The 22,741-nt window shown below is 31.2% G+C and overlaps 1 protein-coding gene across 4 annotated transcripts in view; it reads right to left on the bottom strand.

Moving 5' to 3' along the window:
- LOC124412235 (E3 ubiquitin-protein ligase BRE1-like) overlaps positions 1-22,741 on the bottom strand; it is a 122,258-nt gene that overhangs the window by 43,162 nt on the left and 56,355 nt on the right. For all 4 annotated transcript variants that reach the window (XM_046891951.1, XM_046891952.1, XM_046891954.1 and 1 more), the window contains exons 2-3: positions 21,522-21,575; positions 13,100-13,259 (exon numbers count right to left, since the gene is read on the bottom strand). In XM_046891951.1, the coding sequence (XP_046747907.1) occupies positions 13,100-13,250 (151 nt within the window). In that variant the 5' untranslated portion in view covers positions 13,251-13,259; positions 21,522-21,575. The remainder of the gene's footprint in view (positions 1-13,099; positions 13,260-21,521; positions 21,576-22,741) is intronic.

Raw genomic sequence — 22,741 nt, 5'->3', positions numbered from 1 at the left:
CAGTAAAACGTGGAATATATATGTATATATACGGTCATAGAAGTTAACATGTTTTTTTAAAAGCATTTCATAATGCGAGAAGGAAGATGATCCGTGTTATTGCTTTTTAACTAGCTATTATCGCAGTAAGTACTCACGTTTAACTGAAGATCTTTATGAATTATGATTATATTACTTATAGGTACTTTATCGTTGGGGAAGAAATTTCACCACATTTTATGCATACTATCATGTATAGGTATAATATAAATCTCGTATACAAGCTGCAACTGTTATGTACATATTTATTATCTTAACTTTTTTTTTTCTTTCTTTTTTTTTCCTTCCTCTTCTCATATCGTTATAAAAAGCCTTTGTCACACGAACCGCGGACGATCAGATATAATATTTATTATCTGTATCAAGTATGTTTGAGAAAATATAATAACAATAACGATAAAAATAATAATATATCAATAATAATTGAGGAATTGAATGAATAAATCAAAGTTTAGTATGTAATAAACTATATATGTATATGTACATGCTTTGAAGATATAGTTTTTTGTTATTGATAAATTCATATCATAGGAATTTGTGTGATCAATAACTTTATATTAGTTATATATATATATAGTTGGTGAAGACATTTTCCCCAATTTATTTTACTCTCGCCGAAAACCAAACTCAAACGTTTTATTTCAAGATAAATTTCAAGTTTTCCGTTGATGGCGTATTTGAGGAATTATTATAACGAAAATTTTGAACCGATATAACTGTATATGCGCAATTCTTGAAATTAAAACATCTCGAAATCTATGATCAAATCTGACATTGGCGAAGTGTTTCGTTTCAAGTATCTTAAGGGGTTGTATACAGTAAAAAAATTTCAAAAAATCGATTTTTCTTTTAAATTTTAATTTAATAATATGTGTAAAAATTTTCACTTTAGTAAATTAAAAAGTCTTCTCAAGAAAAATCCTTAAAAAAAATCGATTTTTTTGGGTCTCCTGACTGTATACATCCCCTTAAACGTTGTCCGAAAATTTGTTGCTCGATTATGATTAAACTCCTGATTTTGCGATAAAGAAATAATAACATGAAAAAAAAAAAAAAAAAAAAAAAACTTCAAGCAAACATGGTTGCAAGATTGCGAAAACTCGTCGTCTGTACAGCTTCTATGGAGGAGGGTGAATCGATTTTGCGATTCAGTTCACTGATCATTATCGTTTTAAACGACGTCCCAACAGCCGGATAAAATTGGATCTAACAAATAATTGCAAAGTGAGATCGCAAACGGATATCAGGGCAGAATTAATCTGTCCGTGACGTTGGCTGCAATGGATAGTTGTGTGGATCTATTGTATATTGTTAGAAAGACAGTGCCGATTATTCGTGGCAGCAATTCGTTTCGTTATAATTTTCACCGGGTTTTTTTTTTTATTTCACCGAAGATTATTCGACCGCCGTTATTTCCTTCCAATTATCTTGGCGAGGAGTCGATACTTTTTTTTATTTTATTAATTTTATTACCAGATAGATTTATAGCTATCGACTATTTGGCAAATTAAGATTTTCCCGAGATACGAACGTCTCTTTTGTAATAAAAGAGTATAGAAAATACTGGAACTGTTAAACAAAAACTTAAATATTCACGATGCGTTTCAAAACGTTTAGAAACTGTTAAAAATTTTGTAAATTTGTTCGATTTCACTCTAAGATCGCTCATTTCATTTGTAATATTATTTTCTATAAATCCAATGAAATACTTGATCTTTTATCATGTTGGATCATTGAATATTTTATTCTATAACATCGCAACGATATTGATTATGATCGACAAATCGCAATATCTGATTAAAAAAATTTCTCGAATATGATAGATTAATTTTCAAATGAAGCATCGTAAGCTTTAGTTAACAATTCCGTTATTTTTTTTTTTTTTGAATTTCTTTCAAAAGATGTTAATAAAACTACCAAGTAGAATCGATTTTTAGTAAAATTATTCCATTATAAAAAATAACGACAGTTGTTACACGTGGAAATGAAATTCGTATAATTTTTCTATATAAAAAATCTAGACAGGCTTTTTTTTTTCTCTCGCACATTTAATCCATATTCGACGTTTAAACAAACTTTCAGAGGATTTTCACCGATAAAAAATATCTGCGTTAAAATTTGAGTTCAACAGCCTGCGTACAGCAACTGATCGTCTGCTGTATAGCCTGCCAGGGTGGTGGAGCGAAACGGAGGCAAAACGAGATTACAAAAAAAAAAAAAAAGTAAGAATTAAGACCAGAAAAAAATGGCGTAAACCAGATAATCTAATACCAAGTCATACACAGGTATATATATATATATATGCACATGCATACTTATGCACAATATATGTATACCTTGCATAAAAACAAAAGTGGATATGCGAGTTGCTCGTGGCGTCACAATTCCCGCTCTCATAATATACGTTTCACTTTATATGGGAGGCAACAAACCTGTTGCATATAACACACATGTATTACACATATGGACATGCATGTATGTACGTATACACACATATATATATATATATTATACAGACCTTGGGCAGAAGTCACAAGTTACAACCTATGAGCTACAGGTATATTTTTTTACATCTCTTTACACTTGTTTATTTAGTTGATTTTTTGTTTTTGTTTGTTTGTTCGTTTTTTTCGTTTCGTTTCGTTTCGTTTCGTTTCTTTTGCTCTATATCTCAACATTTTAACCTTTTTATTACGCGTTACACGCGTGTAAAACCAGAGTCATACGGTGGTTTCCTTCGTTTGATTTGCATTACTTCTACGTATGTATGTATTTATGTATATGTATATGTATATATATATATATATATTAGGGTGGCGCAAAAAAACCGACTATTTTTTTTTTGAGTCTCGTGTAACAAAATGTTAGTTTTTGATGTTTTAAGAGCCCACTCCAAAGGACAGCTCATAAAAAAAAATTTTAAGAGGTCGCTTTAAATTTTTTAAAATGTAAAAAATCGTCAAAAAATTAAATTAAAAAAATTGTATTTTCAATGTTTTGTTTGATTTTTAATTCTTGGGTGGTGGATTGTTATCGATTCTTTCGTACTAAATTGAAGAAAAAAAATTTATGAAATTTTAATATGAATATTTAAAGGTCGCTCGAAAAGATCTAAAGAAATGCACCAAAAAATTGAAAAAAAATTATGAGCGACCTTTCGAAATTCAAATTTTGAACTGAAACTTTCGGAAACTTACTTTTTTTTGTCTATAAAATTATACCGTAACGAGAAAAAAAATCAAAAAAAAAAAATCGATTTTTGTCGATTTCTGACGTTTTAAAAAATGTGGATCGACCTCTTAAAAATTTTTTTGAACTGTCCTTTGGAGTGGGCTCTTAAAACATCAAAAACTAACATTTTGTCACACGAGACTTGAAAAAAAAAAAAAAAAAATAGTTGGTTTTTTTGCGCCACCCTAATATATATATATATGTGGAGAAGAGAAGAGAAGAGAATATCGTTACAGCGAGTTGCCTGTTACTAACTCCTCGCTACATATATATATATATATATATATATATATATATATATATGCAATGATAGGGTGAAACCGTGGGGCCCGACGGACCCCCTCGAAAAAATGATAAAACAAAGACACGTACGCGCTAAGTGTACAACTTAACAAAATTTAGTCATGGTGTGTGTATGTAAGCAGGCGTTGATGATAATACACAGTTCGCTAGCCTCTGAGCTTATCACACCAAAATAAACGAGCCGCTAATTGAATGAATTACTTAGTAGTTTCATTCTATGCTCATTCATTGGCTCTCTGTCAACAATAAGCTGTGTAATTTGTAAGTTCGTTGCAAGAATAGAGGATTCATATATATATATATATATATATATATATGGGGAATTCTATACCGATTTGACTAATTTCCAATATTACAATAAATCATGTCGGATGTGAGCAATTTTTTTCCTTTTCATCACGCGCAGGTGATATTGTTGTAACATATAATTATCGTTTGGTAGTTTACTTTGTGGCTTTCTTAAGAATGAGAAAAAAAAGGTTCAATTAAAAATTTTTTCATACCAAAGAATTACTGTTTTGAAGCTTTTTTAAAATAGAATCAATCGTTTTTTACTCAATGCAGAATAGATTTTGAGAAACTTTTTGGTTAAAAATTAACAAAGTTGTGTAATGGATTTTACTATTTTCAAAATATGAATGAATAATTGTTTGTAAATTGTAGTTATAAAATTAGTTTACTTTAGAAGTAGAGCTTTTTTTGGGGAGGGACAAAGTAAGCTTCTCGTTTTACAATTTGTACTTTTTCAGCCTCTTCGAAGTTCGATTTACTTGCGAATTATTTCATACGTGATGAATCGTAGTATCCATGGTAATTGCTACAGATTCATGCTCATGATTCTCTTGATAAATGGTTTCGGAATACATAAATGTCTAGATGATTGAATCAGGCAAGTTAGTCTCACTTTTGAATATTTCTCAAAATCAGGTGTATATATATATATATATATATATTTTTCCCCAGTTTTTGCAAAATGGGTACTTTTCCACTTTTTTCAAACAAATAATTCTGACAATGGAAAGTGTGGCTAGAATTTCCAGTTTTTTTCTACTCTCAACAAATTCACCGAAATTTTACCAAAACTCTAAATAAAAAAATTATCTCTTTTTCTGAGGCACAACAGCCGCCCTCCAAAAAATGATAAAAAAATTAAATTTTGATAGCAATTTTTTGTTTCAAAGTTCCACTTTTCCCAGGAAATGGTAAATTCATCTGAAATAGCCTAAGTAAACGAATGCACTAAATTTACAGCAATGGTAAAAAGTTAAAAAAAAAACTGTTTTGGCCAAATTTTTTTGGGGGGGGGGGGGGGAGGCGTCGTGCTCCACCCTCCCCTACATATTATTATACCGTATTAATTATTATCATAGACTATACAACTTGTGTAAAAAATCTTTTGATTGAGATTCATTTGCGCACTTTTTAGCATTGATAATGTTAATATTTTTTTCTTTTTTTTTCTAATTTCGATTCAATTTTAACGGGATCTGCCATCGCGTGGTGAAAGCTCCCGTAAAGTTCTCCTCCCCCCTCCCCCCCCCCCCCGCCCCCCTCCCCATTTGCTGCTCTACTTTCAACAATTTTCGGCATCGCGGATCGATTGGTCTGTAAAATGTTTCGCTAACTATATTCTCGGACGGATCAGGTATACGTCAACACGACGTTACACAAGCTGACGGTCAACCGTGAACCAGAGCGACGTTGACTCGACGTGACTCACTTACGGCTAGAAGCCATTCAAGGTTGCAATATCTATCGGGTAGGCACGATTTATTGTTAGATATTTCCCGCCGTTTAGAAACTGCATTCATCGTGTCGTGTTTTTTTTTTTTTTTTTTTTTTTTTTTTTTTTTTTTTTTTTTTTTTTTTTTTCTTCATCGTCGTGCCCGTAATTTTGCAAATCAGCCAAATTTTACACGCGCATATATTAATGCGATATTATTTATAATGAGGTACCGTTTTGGGGTGAAGGTCAAAACCAGGAAGGGTTGATATTTCGAATGGCTGATGTATCGAAATTTCAAACGTATGGGAGGATAAAATATTTGAAGATGAATTTTTTGTAAATCATAATTTTGAACAATTCATATTTCGTTATTTTAATTTATTGTTAGTAGTTTTTTTAGTAGTTTTTCTTTAGTAGTCCTTCTAATCAGTGAGAATTTCGAAAATCAAATTCTCATGACTCATTTTTGATTAGGTGTATTATTTTCGCATATTTGAAATTTCGATGTATTGCTTATTCGAAATATTGACCCTTTCAAGTTTTGACCTCCACCCTCGTTTTCATTGCACCGATTTATCTTGATTAGATTTCAATTATATATGATAACCGTACCTTTTCATTTTTTTTTTCGTTTATTTTCGTTTTTTAGTTTATCAAATATCTGTACAATTCTTGAATTTTTATCAAGGTCTAAAAATTAAGTCTGCAATGGCTTTAAAATTATTCTATTTAAGCGTGATAAATCCGATTTGCTGCTTTTTTAACTTTCTTCGAAAATGACGAAAGCAAGGAATCCTTAATATAATCATACCGGAAATGTAAAGTTCAGTTTTTACTGATATTTGGAGGTTGAAAAGAATGGATTTGAATGATTTTTGTTCCAATCGAAGGGATTTTTCTTTTCTGGATATCACGGGTTCAGTACTTTCCAAGTTACTTGACTGGAAATATCAAAAAACAGAAAAATGATGACATCTTTAGCGTAGATCGACGGATTTTCATTATTGTCATCTCAATCGATTTTTATTTAGCTTAGAACTGATTAAATCTTATCGGTTGCACAGTTTTTGAGTTATTTGAATGAAGAATTGTTTAAATTTCACTTGTTCATGTTTTATAAAGTCGAAGCGTATCCCAGCAGGAAGTTCTTAGACTGTCCTCATCAAATTTCATGAAACTTGGTTGATACTTATTTTGAAATCCATATACAATGTCGTATTCCGTATCAGAAATTTTTCTTTTTCCACACATAAGCAATTTTCAAATAGCTCATTTAAAAAAATAAAAATAAAACTTGATCATCCACCCACGGATTAAATCTTTTCCACAAAATTCTTGTCTGTAACGAAAATGTACTTTGTACTAAAAAAAAAAAAATCATTCAAGTGCATAAACTACAGATTTTTACTGGGTACCTCATTGAAACTAATTAAAGCAACGCCTGACGTGGGATTTTTTATCTCGATGTCTTGTTGATCTATGATTCTTTGATCATCGTTGTGATCTAATTAATTCCGAGGGCTAATTTATTTTGAAAAAATTTTTTTTTTTTTCAATACGATTAATTTCTCGTTAACTTGTTTGATTTCAGTATAACTTTAGGAGGATAAATTCGTTCTAATTGATCCGATGAATTAACGAACGAATGAATGAATGAAACTGAAATTTCCGGTATACGACTTACGTCATATATATGTCTTATGCATCTGCAACCTACGTTGCAATCAAAAGTCTAGACCTTTTGCTGTGGGCGCTAGACGAAACGCCTCGGGGAATTGCGCTGCGCGACTCAGAAATCGTAAGGTTGGAGGAAAAGGAGATAAAATAGAAAAGGATAGGAAAAAATAATATTGAAAAACCCGTTATATTTATATGTAACCCCAGGCGATTCTATTCTCGCGGGGCAACGCCTAGAGAAATAATACATGCAGATACACACACATGTAACTATTGTTGAATGCATGTCACACCTAAGTAGATAAAATTTCTGTGGGTGTATAAAATAAACGAATTCTTATGCACGCGCTATTAGTCACGATCCGATATTAGAACGTCGGATATTTATTTTCAAATAATTTTTCGAAATGATTTATACATATATTTAACGAAAAAAATTTATTTCGAATGATTGATTGAGTCATTAGCCAGATAGTAGATTCTCCTATATTTTCTAAGGTTTCTTTTCTCGAAATGTTTTTTTTTTTTTTTTGTTTTGTCAATTTTTCAAAGTAATAGAATTTTTTTTCTATAGGTAAAAGCTTAAAGTTTCTGTTAATTTTTGGGACTTGGGGTTTGAAAAGAAATTGAAATTTTTACTCGAAACAATATTATGTTCTCGATTTACTTTTGATTTAAATAAACAATTTCACACCGACCAATAGTTATAGGTATATAACTGCAATGCGGAAAGACGAAGAGAGAAATATTATACGTCTGCAGGTGAACTTCAGTAAAGTGTTAGGTAAAGTCTGAAGGAAAAAGTATCTGCGATGCCTCTAGGATATAGAATATATCTCAAAATGTCGTAAACTTATTTCGAGGCGCAATGCAGTTGTGCTTTTAAACCGATAAAGTAAAATTCTGTCACGACATTGGACTACGGATGAAAAAAAAAAATAAATAAATTCTTGAATTTACCAAATAACTACGGTCTGAAAAAATATGACGAAAGATTATGTTTCGTCAATTAAAATAAATTTAGTTTTACTCGATAACACAAATTATTTTTCGAATCACTTTTTTTTTTTTTTCTTCGAATCGAGAAAAAATTCTTTTGCCATAGTTTTTGACGATATGTTTTATAAATTCAGACAATCTTTTTTTTAACGATTTATTACAGTCTACTCACGATCAAGAATGTATCAGGAAATTTCGTATCCGTTGTCGTATCCGTTTCATACGATTTTCACGAAAACGAACTTTTTTTATAAGAATTTTTTTCGCACAAGAATGCATCGAATTGTATAAACGAAGTTTTACGAAGAATTGTGAAAAGGATTCTATCGATATAACGAAAAATTATAGTAGGTATATAATATTTTTCAATTTTTTTTACCACAATTTATATATTTTTTTGCTAAATTGAGAACATTATGACGATTAAAATATGAATTTGCATTCGATAAAAAAAAAAAAACGATCCGCGATTGAAAGTTTATTTAATCGAATGTGACGAGTTGAGGTTCTGAAAAGTTTATTAATCGGAATTATCTAATTTCTTATCATTAGCCAACATATCGTGGGATCATTTTTTCGAATCAGAAAAAAAAAAAAAAAAAACTTTTCTTCGAAATCCAGATTTTATGATTTATACAAAAGACAGACACAAGCAAGTTCTGTGTTTTTTCTCCATTCCAATGGTGAATAGACCGCAGGTAGATTCCGGCTGTCTGTGAAATGGCGTAGGTGGTCGTTCTCGTTGGGGAAATTGAATGGGGGACCACACACGACGACGAGATGTGATGTGATGTGATATTTTATCATCTCGCGGATAGTGTAGCCTGGCGGGGATAATTTATACCGTTTGGACAACCAAGATCTTATACATACATATATATATATTAAAAAAAATAGTCGGTTTTTTGAGTCTCGTGTGACAAAATGTTAGTTTTTGATGTTTTAAGAGCCCACTCCAAAGGACAGCTCAAAAAAAAAAATTTCAAGAGGTCACTCCAAATTTTTCAAAATGTCAAAAATCGTCAAAAAATTATATTTTCAGTATTTTGTTTGATTTTTAATTCATGTCGTGGTGTATCGTTATCGATTCTTTCTTACTAAATTGAAGAAAAAAAATGTATGAAATTTTAATATGAATATTAAAAGGTCGCTCGAAAAAATCTAAAGAAATGCACCAAAAAATTGAGAAACAATTATGCGCGACCTTTCAAAATTCAAATTTTGAACTGAAACTTTCGGAAACTTATTTTTTTTTTTTGTCTATAAAATTACACCGTAACGAGAAATAAAATTTAAAAAAAAAATCGATTTTTGACGATTTCTGACGTTTTAAAAAATTTGGAGCGACGTCTAAAAAATTTTTTTTTCAGATTTCCTTTGGAGTGGGCTCTTAAAACATCAAAAACTAACATTTTGTCGCACGAGAGTCGAAAAAAAAAAACATTTGGTTTTTTTGCGCCACCGTCCACCGTCTCAATATGGCGGACGAAAGGTTCAAAGTTGATCGAATACGGGCAAAAAATTCAGTCCAGATGTTTTTAGACTGGCTAATAACGAGTCTGAAATCAGATTTCAAAAATCTAAGATAGTGGATTCAATATGGTGGAAGAAATCTTCAAACTTGATCGAATACGGGTAAAAAACTCTATGCAGGGATTTTTGGAGTCTTTAATAGGATTCAGAATTTTGAAAATCTAATTTCAGACTCGTAATCAGCGAGCCCAAAAGCACCTGGACTGAGTTTTTTCTCCGGTCCGATCGAATTTGAAATTTTTCTCCGACAAATTGGATCCGTCATGTTGAATTTTCAAAATCCGATTTCAGATTTGTCATTGGCAATTCCAAATACTTGTAATCGCAGAGGAGTAAATTTTTCGGAATTGAATTATTCTTTCAATTTTCTAACAATAATAGTTTACATTATGTCGTAATAAATGCTCCCGAGTATTGACACCCTGATAGTATAATATCAGAAATAGCAAAAAATTGTAAACAATATGTTAAAAAGTTCTCTAAACATACAAAACATGGATGTAAAATAGATTCACTCGAATCAGACGTCGTCGGTCTATGTCAATTGCGTAATATCCGGTACTTTCCCCTTGATCTTTTAATTAGCTGCAATCGGACCGTCAGATTTCAATTCGTCATACACGGCTAGAAGAACGCGATGGAATCTGATGGAATCTGATGGAATAGATTAACGTCCTTGAACTCAATTTTCTCATTTCAGTGTTGTAAATACAGAGAGAGAGAGAGAGAGAAATCAGAAACAAATCAAGTTGATGATATATATTTTTACGATAATTTGCTTGGATTTTCATTCGACAAGACGAATTGTTTGATTAACGAAATTTTGTTTTTTGATTGATTAAAATGTAATTTCCTCGAATAAAAAATAAATAAATATAGGTCATGGACCGTATTTGACAAAGTCAAGAAATTCTTTTCCTTCATTACGTGTGATTTTCGTGATTTTTCTCTTCAATATCTTGATCAGTATTCAATATAATTGTAAAATTACTCTCGTCTTGATAAATATTTGAAGAAAACGGGACGGTGCGGTTTACGTGTTTACTTTATCCTACCTACATGTATAGCCGATTCTGGTATGCAGCGATATAACGCACAGTGCGTGAAGTTTGGAGAGTAAATAGCTGTCGCATGTCGGCACATAATATACATAAATGTATAATAATGTATACATACATAACGGGAATGCGGGATGATATAATAACTATAAAAAGAGGCGTGCATGCATGCCAGGATATACTTACATGCATACATATGTGTATATATATACATATAGGTGGCTATAAAAAAAAAAAAAAAAAAAAAAAACTTTTTTTTTTCTATAATCACAGTGAAAATATCGTTTAAAATGACGAAAAGATATTAATATTAAGATGTGGTTGTTTACGATTTTCCATTTTCCGTTTAAATAACGCAGGAAACATTTTTGTTTTATTTTGTAATTTTATTATTCAACAACGGATTTGGCGTATCGTAAAGAGTGATACATTTTTTTTTTTTTTTTTGAAGGAAATGAACGATCTACGAAAAAGGGTCTCTTGCGATTTTTTTTTTGTTAATTTACTGTTTCAATATAATGATAAAATTATAAATTTTTTTTCAACAGTTTACGTTGATAAAACTTTTTTCTTGGTAAGTAATCGAAGAAATGAAAAAAATCGTGAAATTTGACATAAATATTTTTTAAACTTAAATAACTTTTTAACCAGTAGATTTATGAAAAAATCTCAACCGACAATTTTTTTTTTTTTTTTTTAGAACGTTCGATTTTCTATAAAAATATGTGTATTGTTCTTTGCGATAGGCCAATACGTTATATTGTAATTATTAATAAAATATTGTATTATTGTAATAGAATTCCAACAGAAAGAAAAAAAAAAAAAAAAATTCCTGCGTTATTTAAACGGGAAATGGAAAATCGTAAATATTAATATTAAGAGCTTAAACTTTTACAGAAATTTTTCTTTGTCATCTTGCACGATATTTTCATGGTGACTAACGCAAAAAAAAAATAGTTATTTTTTTTGGCCCACTCTAATATATATATACATATATATATATATATATATATATTTATAAAAATAAATATTTGCACATACATATATATGCTAATCATTATCGCGCAAGATCCTATATAGCTGTAATTATTCTTCAAACTTTTAGGAACTAAATGAGAATTATTTTTTTTATTCGTCCGACGTACGTCTGATATTGCTAATTAGGGTAAAATCATTTGGCACTTATACGTAGTAATCGCGATAAAAACATTAAGATTGCCGTTAAAATATATCTAATTAGAATTATATACTCGTTTTTGCACTTTATCCTTGCTTGGTAAATTTTTTTATAAACTAAAAAAAGCAAAACACCAACAAAAAAAAAAAAATCAAATGAAAATTGTGGTTGAGTTTAATTACTAGTTTGGCGAGTTGAATGTTATTTGGCGTTGAAGAGAAGAGTAAAATAAAAAATTCAAAGGCTCATTTAACTGAATATATGAGTCATTCCTCGCAAATTTTAATAAAGATCAAGCAAGGTCCTCTCGAATTTATACGAATATATGTATATTAACTTTTTCTTTACTCAATTCTTGTAATAATGCTATTCATTAACATTTTATGTGGTTTATTGTATATATATTTATAAATATATACATATATTAGATATATATATATTAGACCGTGGAAAAAAATTGAGTTTTCGAATTTAAAGCTGGTCATTCAATACGTATAGAAGAAACAAAATAAAAGCAATTCTCGAAGTTTCATGGAAATAGGCTGATATTTAAGGGTCGCGGAGAGTCAAAAGTGTGTTTTGTTTAAAGGATTTATGCCATTCTTAAGATAAAAAATTTTTTATTCAGTTTTATGTTAATTATTATTATTATTATTAATTATTATTACAGTTTCTTGTTAAAATATGGTAAAATATATAATATTCAATAGTTCAAAGCGATTAAAAGTGATATTCATTTAGTAGTTTAGTTCAATTTTCAGTTCTTCAAAAACACTTTATGTTTTTTCGTTATTTAACCGTATCCTACGGTAAGTTTTACTCAAGTTATAAAAAAAATGTACAGTAAATACATAGAAGAAGAATAATCGATGAAAAAATTTCCAGATTTAAAGTTTTGTTAACCGGTTCCAATAGTGGATGATGCGAAATCAACGTTTTTTGTGCCAAAAGTTGTGAAAGTTAATAATTGCGTATTCAGTTAAGAAAAAAAAAACCTTGTCGCTAAGGTTTTTTTTGGGTCACTGATTACGAATCTGAATTTCAAATTTCAAATTATATTTTAAAAAACAGTCTTACCTATGTACAATACGATAAAAAAAGAACATGAATCAAATACAAAATGTTCAAGGCTAGACAATAGTCAAAATGCCATCATCAAATGTCATCAAATGACTCATCAAAGGTGCACATTTTGTTTATTCACGGATATATGAAGCGTGGCTGGTGCAACAAGAGAGAAAAGAAAAGAAACAAACAAGTATATAAAAAAAAAAAAAAATAAAAAAAAAAACCACAAGGAAAAAATGAAAACCAGTTAATAATGCAGGAACTCATTTGACTAATTTATTGACTAACCTTTCGGTTGAGCATCCAGGCTTGGTTGAACCGAAAATTCCAGCTGGTTGGCTGGTTCCTGAGGGGGTGGCGATGCCTCCCTCACGCAACCCATCAGACTGAGAGCTCCCCCTCCGCCTCCCCCACCACCCCCGCCGCCGGAGGCTGACATCTTGAACGTCTGTAACAATATTACGGGAATACGAGATATCTGTTCGTTAACAAATCCTTGCGATAAAGAAATGAGCCAGTCGTATCACGACGACGATAAAAGAGGTTTCGTGAATTATTCAGGGTTCGCGGCTTTTGTACTGCATCCCTTAGTTATGGGGTGCAGAGTCACGAGTGTGAAAAAATGTTGGGAGAAATAAATAAATGAATGAATGGATGAATAAACGCGAAGGAAGAATGTTTTAATTAGTCTCACTTAAGCTAATGTCAATAGTTATATTCGAGTGTAAAAAAATGATGAGGAACAATGTTGAAGAATTTAAATTCAACTATAAATACTTCATTATTTTAACTATATACTTATCCTATTTTTTTCAACGAAATATTCGTACTGATTGTCCGCAGGTTTTAACGAGTAACAACTGATTTTATTTGTTTAAACGAATTTTTGAATAGATCGTTTGTAACGATTTAAATTTTTGTTAACAATGACGTGTTTATCTTTGAATCATAGGTTTAACGTCTGCAAATTATTACGACTTTACGAATCGGATTTTCTTTTTTCCAACTGACGAATCCAGGAAAAACTGTATCTTCGACAATTTGTAAAGTAAATCATTTACGGTTAAAGTCAGATGTATTTTTCAATAACGTTAGAAAAAAAAAATATACGAATTTCCTCGGTGAAAAATAGTGGAATAATCTAATTTCTATGATTTTCTTGATAAAAAGGTATCTATAATTGAAATTTAGCGTTGAAACGTTTTCATTTTCATTGCAAAGACTTCCAAAAGCCCGCCCTAAAAAAAAAAAAAAAAAAAAAAAAACATTAACAATTTCTTTGATCTAGTAAATTTATTACATTTCAATACGTCACCGTTGAGTTAAAGAAATTATTAACCACACGTAAAAAGTCGAATAGAAGAGTTAAAGATTTTTTCTATCTACTAATGTTACCTTTTTAAATATTTTGTAAAATCTCTGGTTTATTTTCTATCCTTTCGCGTAAGGCTTGGGATTCTTAAACGTATTAATTCTGTCTGCGGTATAAACTGCATGAGATAAAACGAACGCACAAAACTTGTTCAAAGGAAATGTGAAATTGTTTGGAGGCAATCCTTTATCTGTGAAATTCATCGTAAATTCTTCTTCGATCCTGCAGGAAACAATTTGTCATGAATTTTTGTCGTCAATCAATTTTCCCTAGTGAAAGATAAGACATTTTATTGACATGAAGATAAAATTAGTCGTACGATTGTGTTCTTGACTTGATAATTATTCATAGACACCAATTGACTTGGACTATGAACGATGGTTAATACACGACCTTCAGTCACTCTGAAAACATATTCTATTTTTTTAAGACTGAAAATGTCCGAGTCAGAGTTCATCCCTTATCGAGATTAGAAACCTAGTTTCCTTTTTCTCCCAGTAAGTTAAGAATATCCGAATAGCAGTTGGTTGACACGTGTTTTACCATTTTTATCTTCTCCTATAGCCAGACGGTTAGACAGTCTGATGAATGGGAGGCGTTGACGAGCCGCGATATTTGGAGTAATACCTGGCTACTAAGCCTAGGATATTTTTACACCCCTTGAAGGGTGAAGGGTGAAGGGTACAGGCTGGTGGAAAGCAACGAGACTACCGTGATTTTAAGCGATATAAATAATTGGAACTTTGTTACTAGGACGTATTTGCATTACACGCTGCAGACTGTTTCTGTGTGTCTAAAGTTTATTCATGAATTAGGTTCTATTTTTACCTCAACTTCCGGTGAATCAGAATTGTACCGATACGTACTACAATATATACATTATACATTGTGTGAGTAGAATTGGAATCGGCATAGCTTCTTCCGTTACATTGAAAGTAAACCTCGTCCAATTAGTGGTTAAAGGAATTTGTCGAAATCGATATAAACACTTTGAATGAGGATGAAGTTAGTCATCTTTCAGTAACGATGTGTGTTTAGGAAAAATCGTTACTTGCACACTTGGGATTGTTTGAATTTTAGTTAACCGTGATAAACAAAACGTAGGTACTCATATGTTTCGAAAAGTTCATTTCTTCAAAGAGATTCCGATATTGTATGGTAATGATTTTTTCGTTACGTTGACGTTACTAACTTCAGTCTCGTCACTTTGTCAAGTTGTCATTTTCTCGGAAATTTCATTCTTTCACGATATATTATCATTCACCTTCGTTCGCTTATCGTTTTTAGATCATATGAGAAATCGTCAAGTTTTCTGATTATTATTGGACAGTATAAATTTTTTTTTGGAGTAGAGAAAATTCAGATAAAAAATCATTTCGTTTTTACGTACTCTATGAATAAATAACTCATTGTTATTATTACATTAGAATGTATTAAAAAAATCTACCATTTTTTTCCCAAAATTCAAATCGAAAATACTGTTCCAAATGACGAAAGAAAAACTAAACGACTTTAGTAAGCTTGAAATTAATTCGAGGATTAGTGCAGTAGAATTTTGTTGCAACTATGACGCCATGAACTAATTGTGAGAAAAAATAGTTCTTGAAACCGCCTGTGAAATTTGATTCTTTTGATTTTGTGTAATAGTTTTTATTCTCTTTGATTTGTAAATTGATACTCACGTCTATAGGAAGTAGAGAATAATTTGAACTACGTTGTAGAAATTTACTAATTCAGGGTGTCCAGTTATTTGTGAAAACGTAATTCCCTGAGAATTCCAGGGTTTCCAGACAAGAATCATTATTCATACAGTTTGCAGTACAGAATTCGCTAGCGCGTACAATTTTTAAGAAATCAAGGCCTGATTCATGACCATTGCCTGAAAGTTGGAAGAAATTTTTTTTTTCTCTCACCAAATGGATAGATTTTTATGAACCTAGGATGAAAACTAGTATATTCCAGATACGACATGAAATATCCTGAGATTTCCAGGTTTTTTCAGGGGATATCAAATTCCCTGATCCCATAATATCCATGAATACTGAACACCCTGTAATATTATGAAATTATTTCATACAATGCTACCAAAGAAATGATATTATGAAATACCGGTGTGAAATGATTCTTTAAAATTAATAAAACTCTGATCGGTTTGTAGTATAATTATTTACCGTTTTGTAGGAATAATGAAAAATTTCTTTCCGTCAGAGAAAATTCTTTCAGATCTTATGAAGGTAAATCAATTTCGTAGAGTCGGGGTGAGTGATTTTTTTTTAAACTTAGTTTCTGTCTCCCGAAACAGAAGAGGTGGAATATTCTTAATATTCAATAAACGTTTCACGTTTCAATTTTGCCTTCACGTCATCGTGATATTTGTTCCCAGTTCTCGTAACTTATAGGTTTAAAATCGAGTTAGCTTTGTTGAAATATATTAGCTTTTCCCCACTGCGGAAAATTCGCCGTATAAAATGCAATTAATTTAACAAGTGTATTTACACGACTTACGCGAGTAATTGCGTTGTGTTCAACGATCAGCAACATTTATACTCACGATGCTGGAGGTTTGGAAAAATGACGAATAAAAATTTCCAGTATCATGGATGAGAAAAATGAAAGAGGAATTATGATGTAGATATGTAACCTCGTCTCGTTTTTGTTCTCGATTCAATGTCGGAGAATATAAGAACGAATGACGACGACGATTTCAGAGACTATTGCTAAAGGTCTTTGACAATTCTATGATTATATATTATAACAAAAAGTAAGCGAGGTTAAATTTGAAAGTGGAATTCTAATTATGATTAAACAGATGTTGTCAAGGCAGACGACAAAAAGTAGTTTGACTTTTTGGGTGGTCATCTCTCCTCCGGCTATCTTCGTCGATACGATAGACAATCGACAAAAATTATCGCTATTATGTCACGAGTTCTGAACTTTGAGGTACTAAAAATGCATAATAAAAGAGGAAAAAAAAATCTACGAAGATTATGCAGCGTTTTATAAATCACCGTAGCATCGACGCGACGCCCCGAGGCGTATCGGAATGTTAATATAATATATATACAGGGTGAGTCAATTGAAACGCCGAGAATGGGAGGAGCTTAGTTGACGAATCAGGCCGTGTCCCTCAGCCAATCTGGAGTGAGTCGATTGAAACTCCGAGAGTGGAAGGAATTCGGTAGTTTTGATGTCAAATAAGGTTCGAAGTCTACGTGCAGGTAACCACTGCGAATGAGAAACAATAACGAAGATATGACGACAAAGAAAAGACGACGGCACGAAATGTCAACGATTAGGTTCGTCTTGTCTTCTTGTCATCTCTCACTCGGTGTCTAATCGTGACTTTATTTCTCATTACCACTGAATACCTGGACGTAGACTTCGAACCTTACTTTCTGTACTGAAAACTACCGAGCTCCTCCCACTCTCGGAGTTTCAATCGACTCACTCCAGATTGGCTGAGGGACACTGCTTGATTCGTCAACTAAGCTCCTCCCATACTCAGCGCTGCAATTGAATCACCCTGTATATACTCGTATCTATATAATATACGCATATACCTAAAATATTGTCTTACATACATACATACATACATATAGCGTCAGCTGATTGCAAGTCAAGTGGATCGAATAGCGGGGCTATTAACTCGATGGAAAGAGCATAGCCTATAATGGGTCAGGAGAAGGTTGCCATGGTAACCCGGTGTGCATCGATTCCGTACTCGCCTTGGCTCAACCCTGACCTTGCAACAGCAGCTGGATAATTCTCGGGTTGAATTTACCGGGTCTCGCCTCGCATTCGGTCCTTGCAGAAATTTGTGCAAGGTCCGAATTTACCGCAGTCCCGGCCGACTGGCGTCGTCTTTGTCGTCGGTTAAGCGCACGTTTGGTCCATGCTCATTAAGTTACCACATATATATACATATATACCAGTTTGTGAAAACTGTTTACCTGACCTTTCTCAACAATCTCAACGCATTTCAGATACCTCGAAAAGGCGACTTTTGTTTCATAATTATTAGGGTGATATTTGTTTTGGAATTTCTTTCGAAATTCGACCGGAAGCCCCCCCCCCCCCCAAATTGAATCTGAATGGATACATTGGAATTTCCTTAACCCTTATGCTGCACACCGGGGTCAAAATGACCCCACGACATGTTCATCGTAAATGGGATATGAAAAAGATAAAAAATAATCTGATTTGATCTAAGATAATTGTAGCGAAATATCGTAGAAATCGTTGATTTATTTCTTTTTCCAAAAATTCAACTTCACTCAATCAAGTACATAAATATACGTTTTTCTCATCGCGAAGTATATTCATATTTTTTTTCCTATATGTCAGTGTCTTGAGAGGTACTCGGTCAATTTTAAAAATCAAAAGAGAAGGATTAAAAACCGAGATTTTCCTACCGACAGTAATTTCTTCTTGTTGTTATAATGTCGTTTTTTTTTTTTTACCATAACCGAAAAATACAATTTGGGCGATGAATTAATTTTCCATCTGTAAGCAGAAATTTTTTTTTTTTTATCTTTTCTGTCAGTAATCTTTTTTGTTATATTTTCTTGTAACTATTACGATAATTTCACGTTTATCAGCCACGATAAATTGTTGTTAAGGTTTCGTTTGACTGAAAAAATTTCGTTGACTTAACGGATGGATTAAATTTTGCAATAATCAGAAAATGTAATACCTATAGACAATTATAATTGTACGCTATAGTTTTTTTTTTTATTACTTATTCCTGTAATTTCAACGATATTTGAACCGTCATTGTAACGATACACATTTTATAATAATAGAGTTTCCTGCGAACTACAATAAATAAAGCTTTTTATAGCGTAAAAATAGAGAAAAATAACATGGATTTGTAGGATTGTATGGTCACTGATTTTATTAGTTGCTTAGCCAGAGCCAATTGGTGAAATCAGTGAATTAGCTGTCTACTTAAAATTACAACGTATTACAATGAGAATTATTTTTTACAATAAAATTCCATTTACATTTTCATAGAGAATTTTTCAGATTTTCACTTTTCCGCAAATAATTTGTCGACGGTTAATTGGAAAGTAATAAAATTCGTTGAAATAACATGAATAATATATGAACAGAAAATAAATGAACAAGATATTTTTTTCACTCACCTTTACATGCATTCTTTCTCATTATAAGTGGAAGTGTAATTAAGTAAACTACGGAAGCGGAAAGACGTTGTACTGCAGTAAATTAGAATTTGTAATGAAAAAATTTATTATACCGGGTAAAGTAATAAAAATAAAAAAAAAAATAAAAAAAATTTATAGTTTTTCATAAAATTTCATAGAACGGTTTCTCCTCGTTTAAAGTAAAAGAGGAACAGAATTGTATACTCGGCAATTAATTTAAACGTCTCTTTTACTCTAATTATTCTATCCAGTTACTAGAAAATTACGGTAGAATGGGCAAGATCGTTAGTATAATAATGTTTAAACGCTGTTGCAATTTTAGTGTAATCATAGTTTTCAATATACGCGACCTTTTCCGGTTATTAAAATACTAATATGTTTGTTCAGTTTACGACATTATTTCAGATTTTGTTAAACCAGACGGTATATCAAAACTCTATACATATAGTTGCATAAAAATCCAAATTTATCTATAAAGTTTAATAAAACTTGTTAGATTATTTTCAACTAACGAAAACATCGTAACCAAATTTTTATTTTGCATCGAGAAGAAAATTTTTTAACTACGGTAAATAATAAGTTAATAACAAATTAACCGTAATACGAATATTTTTTTAAACTTGTAATCGCTACCGGAGGCTTCTAATTTTTGTAATATTTCTCGACCTAATCAAAATAAGGTAAAAAGATCTACGATATGTCATACAGTAGTAATAAAGTATATTCTAGTTAACTTGAACTTTTTTTTTTTACGCGGTGTGAAACATGTAGTGAAAGGATCAGGTCCCGGATTGATGAACGACGCTTTACAAAGTAACGAACTCGCTGCGAGCCAATCACGCTGAGGTGTTTAATTACGACACGGGCAAAAGAAAAATAAATTAAAACGAACGAATGTATGAATGAAATTAAGAGACCAGAGATAAAGGAAGGAAAAAAAAATACATATATATATATATATATAAAAAGATGGTGAAACGAAAGGTTAAAGTGAGAAGAACTAGAAGTAAAAAATGCCAAATAAAAGATAAAAAAATAAAAAAATAAAAAAAAAAACGCACACAATTAGTTTTGAATAAATTATCTGGTACGCAGCGCTGTAATATTCAAAAGTTTAATTAATTCTTGCCTAATTTCACCAGCGTGCTCTATCCTGTCATGTTATATGGCCATTTTTATACGGCAGTGACCTAATGTCTGAATATATATAACATAACATTCGTTGCTCATTATAAATGCGAGTATAATTAATTAAAGAAATAAAGTTCTTTGACTGAATGTTGACAATTAGAAGGAAATCTCTTAATTTCAAATTTCTGCACAGTACGTCAGTATTTTTGGATTGTTGGAGTTTTGTGATTTCATAAATTTTCTCTTTTTCTTCTTTTTGTTTACATCATTTTCGTTGTTACCGATGGTAACAAATTCGTTGTTACACGTAAAGGAATAAACGTCACGCATAGTTTTTTCTCTATTTGAAGTATCGCGACAGAAAAAAATATGATCGATTCATTTCACACTTTCGGATAATTTTCAATATTTTTCATAAAAATTATCTATTGGCATGTAGAAAGAAACAAGTGTTATAATTTTAGGCGCTGTAGATTTAGGTTCTGTTTAAACGAGTCTTTCATTCATTGTAAATAAGAAAACAAGCTGGTATTTGTCCCCTTCCTTCACGTCAGACTGAAATTCACGTTTCATCCTGTTCATCTTTCACGATAAAATTTCCTATGAAAATGGTATATATGGAGCATAAGAAAATGTTTCAGTAACCATCCGTAGTAAAATGACTTTCGCTTCAAATTTTTTTAACGTTTTGATTTTTCGGAAAAAGCTTGAAAACAGTAAGAAGGGAAAAAATTTTCATTTCGCTCGGTGATGAAATTGTTTCTAAAAATTATAAAAAATTCAGATTGACTCGAAAACAAATCAACGAAAAATTTTCCGTTGATCGCAAAGATTTTGGTTAACCAAATATTTGACTGCAGTCCGTATATTATATATACTTTTTTATCGCAACCCATAAATCGACATCGAACTTGATTGTATGACAATGATAAATGCATCGGTTAGTTTGTTGTATTTTTTCGGTAATACTGAAACAGATTGTTAAATTGATGAAAAAAAAAAAAAAAAAAATATCAATTACGTTAATCAAAGCGTGTCTTACCTTACTGATCGATCGACATTTCAAATGTGGTTCGTGTACTCGTGCTCCGAAAATCTGTAATCAGAAAGGTGAAAGATTCTGTTAATTTCAGTTTTCGAAGTATATGCAATAGGCATGTATGTACATACATATATTAGGGTGTTGAAAAAAAAAAATTTTTGTTTCTTCATAAAGTCAGACCTGAAATAGTTAGTTATAGTCAGGTAAGAAGAAAAATTATCGCGAAAGATTGGCACTGTCGGTTGAGCGGAAAATCGGGCGGGTTTGATTTTTTTTTCATTTTTTTCCCCTTTTTTTTTATCGAATTTGTGATAGATAATAAAAAACATTTTCTCAGACGGATTTCAATTTTTTATTCAATATTTACACATTTCCTATTACAGTGTAATTGGGAGGTAATTAAATTTAAATTATTAATGATATTAAGAGTTGATTGATTGATATTTCGTTAAATGTTTTTATGTCTTTTAATTGAATAATAATTAGAAAATTCGTTAGACGTCACTATTAAATATCAACTAAAAGAGTTCAAATTCCGGGAGCATCTCATTTAAGATACAAACTGATCCACTGTTCACTCGAAGCACAAAAAAAATGTTTATTAGCAATTATCCATCAAAAATTTAATAAAAAGGAGATAAAATCATGAAAAAAAAAAAAAAAAAAAAATGAAAAATCATATGCACCCGATCTTCCACTCAACCGACAACGCTCACCTTTCGCCAGAATTTTTGTTTCTACCTAAACTAACTATTTCAGGTGTGGCCTGTTGGAAAATCGAAATTTTTATTTTTCTGAAACACCCTAATATATATATTAGGGTGACCCAAATAAACCGACTATTTTTTTTTTTGAGTCTCCTGTGCCAAAATGTTAGTTTTTTTATGTTTTAAGAGCCCACTCCAAAGGACAGTTAAAAAAAAAATTTATAAGAGGTCACTCCGCATTTTTTAAAACATCAGAAATCTTCAAAAATCGATTTTTTTTTCAATTTTTTTTCTCGTTACGGTATAATTTTATAGAGAAAAAAAAAAAAAAAAGTTTCCGAAAGTTTCAGTTCAAAATTTGAATTTTGAAAGGTCGCTGATAATTTTATTTCAATTTTTTGGTGACTTTCTTTAGATCTTTTTGAGCGACCTTTTAATATTCATATCAAAATTTGATAATTTTTTTTTTCTTTAATTTAGAACGAAAGAATCTATAACAATACACCACGACAT

This window comes from Diprion similis, chromosome 11 (assembly GCF_021155765.1).
Source record: "Diprion similis isolate iyDipSimi1 chromosome 11, iyDipSimi1.1, whole genome shotgun sequence".
Classification (NCBI taxonomy): domain Eukaryota; kingdom Metazoa; phylum Arthropoda; class Insecta; order Hymenoptera; family Diprionidae; genus Diprion; species Diprion similis.
This window is presented reverse-complemented; position numbering and strand designations above follow the sequence as displayed.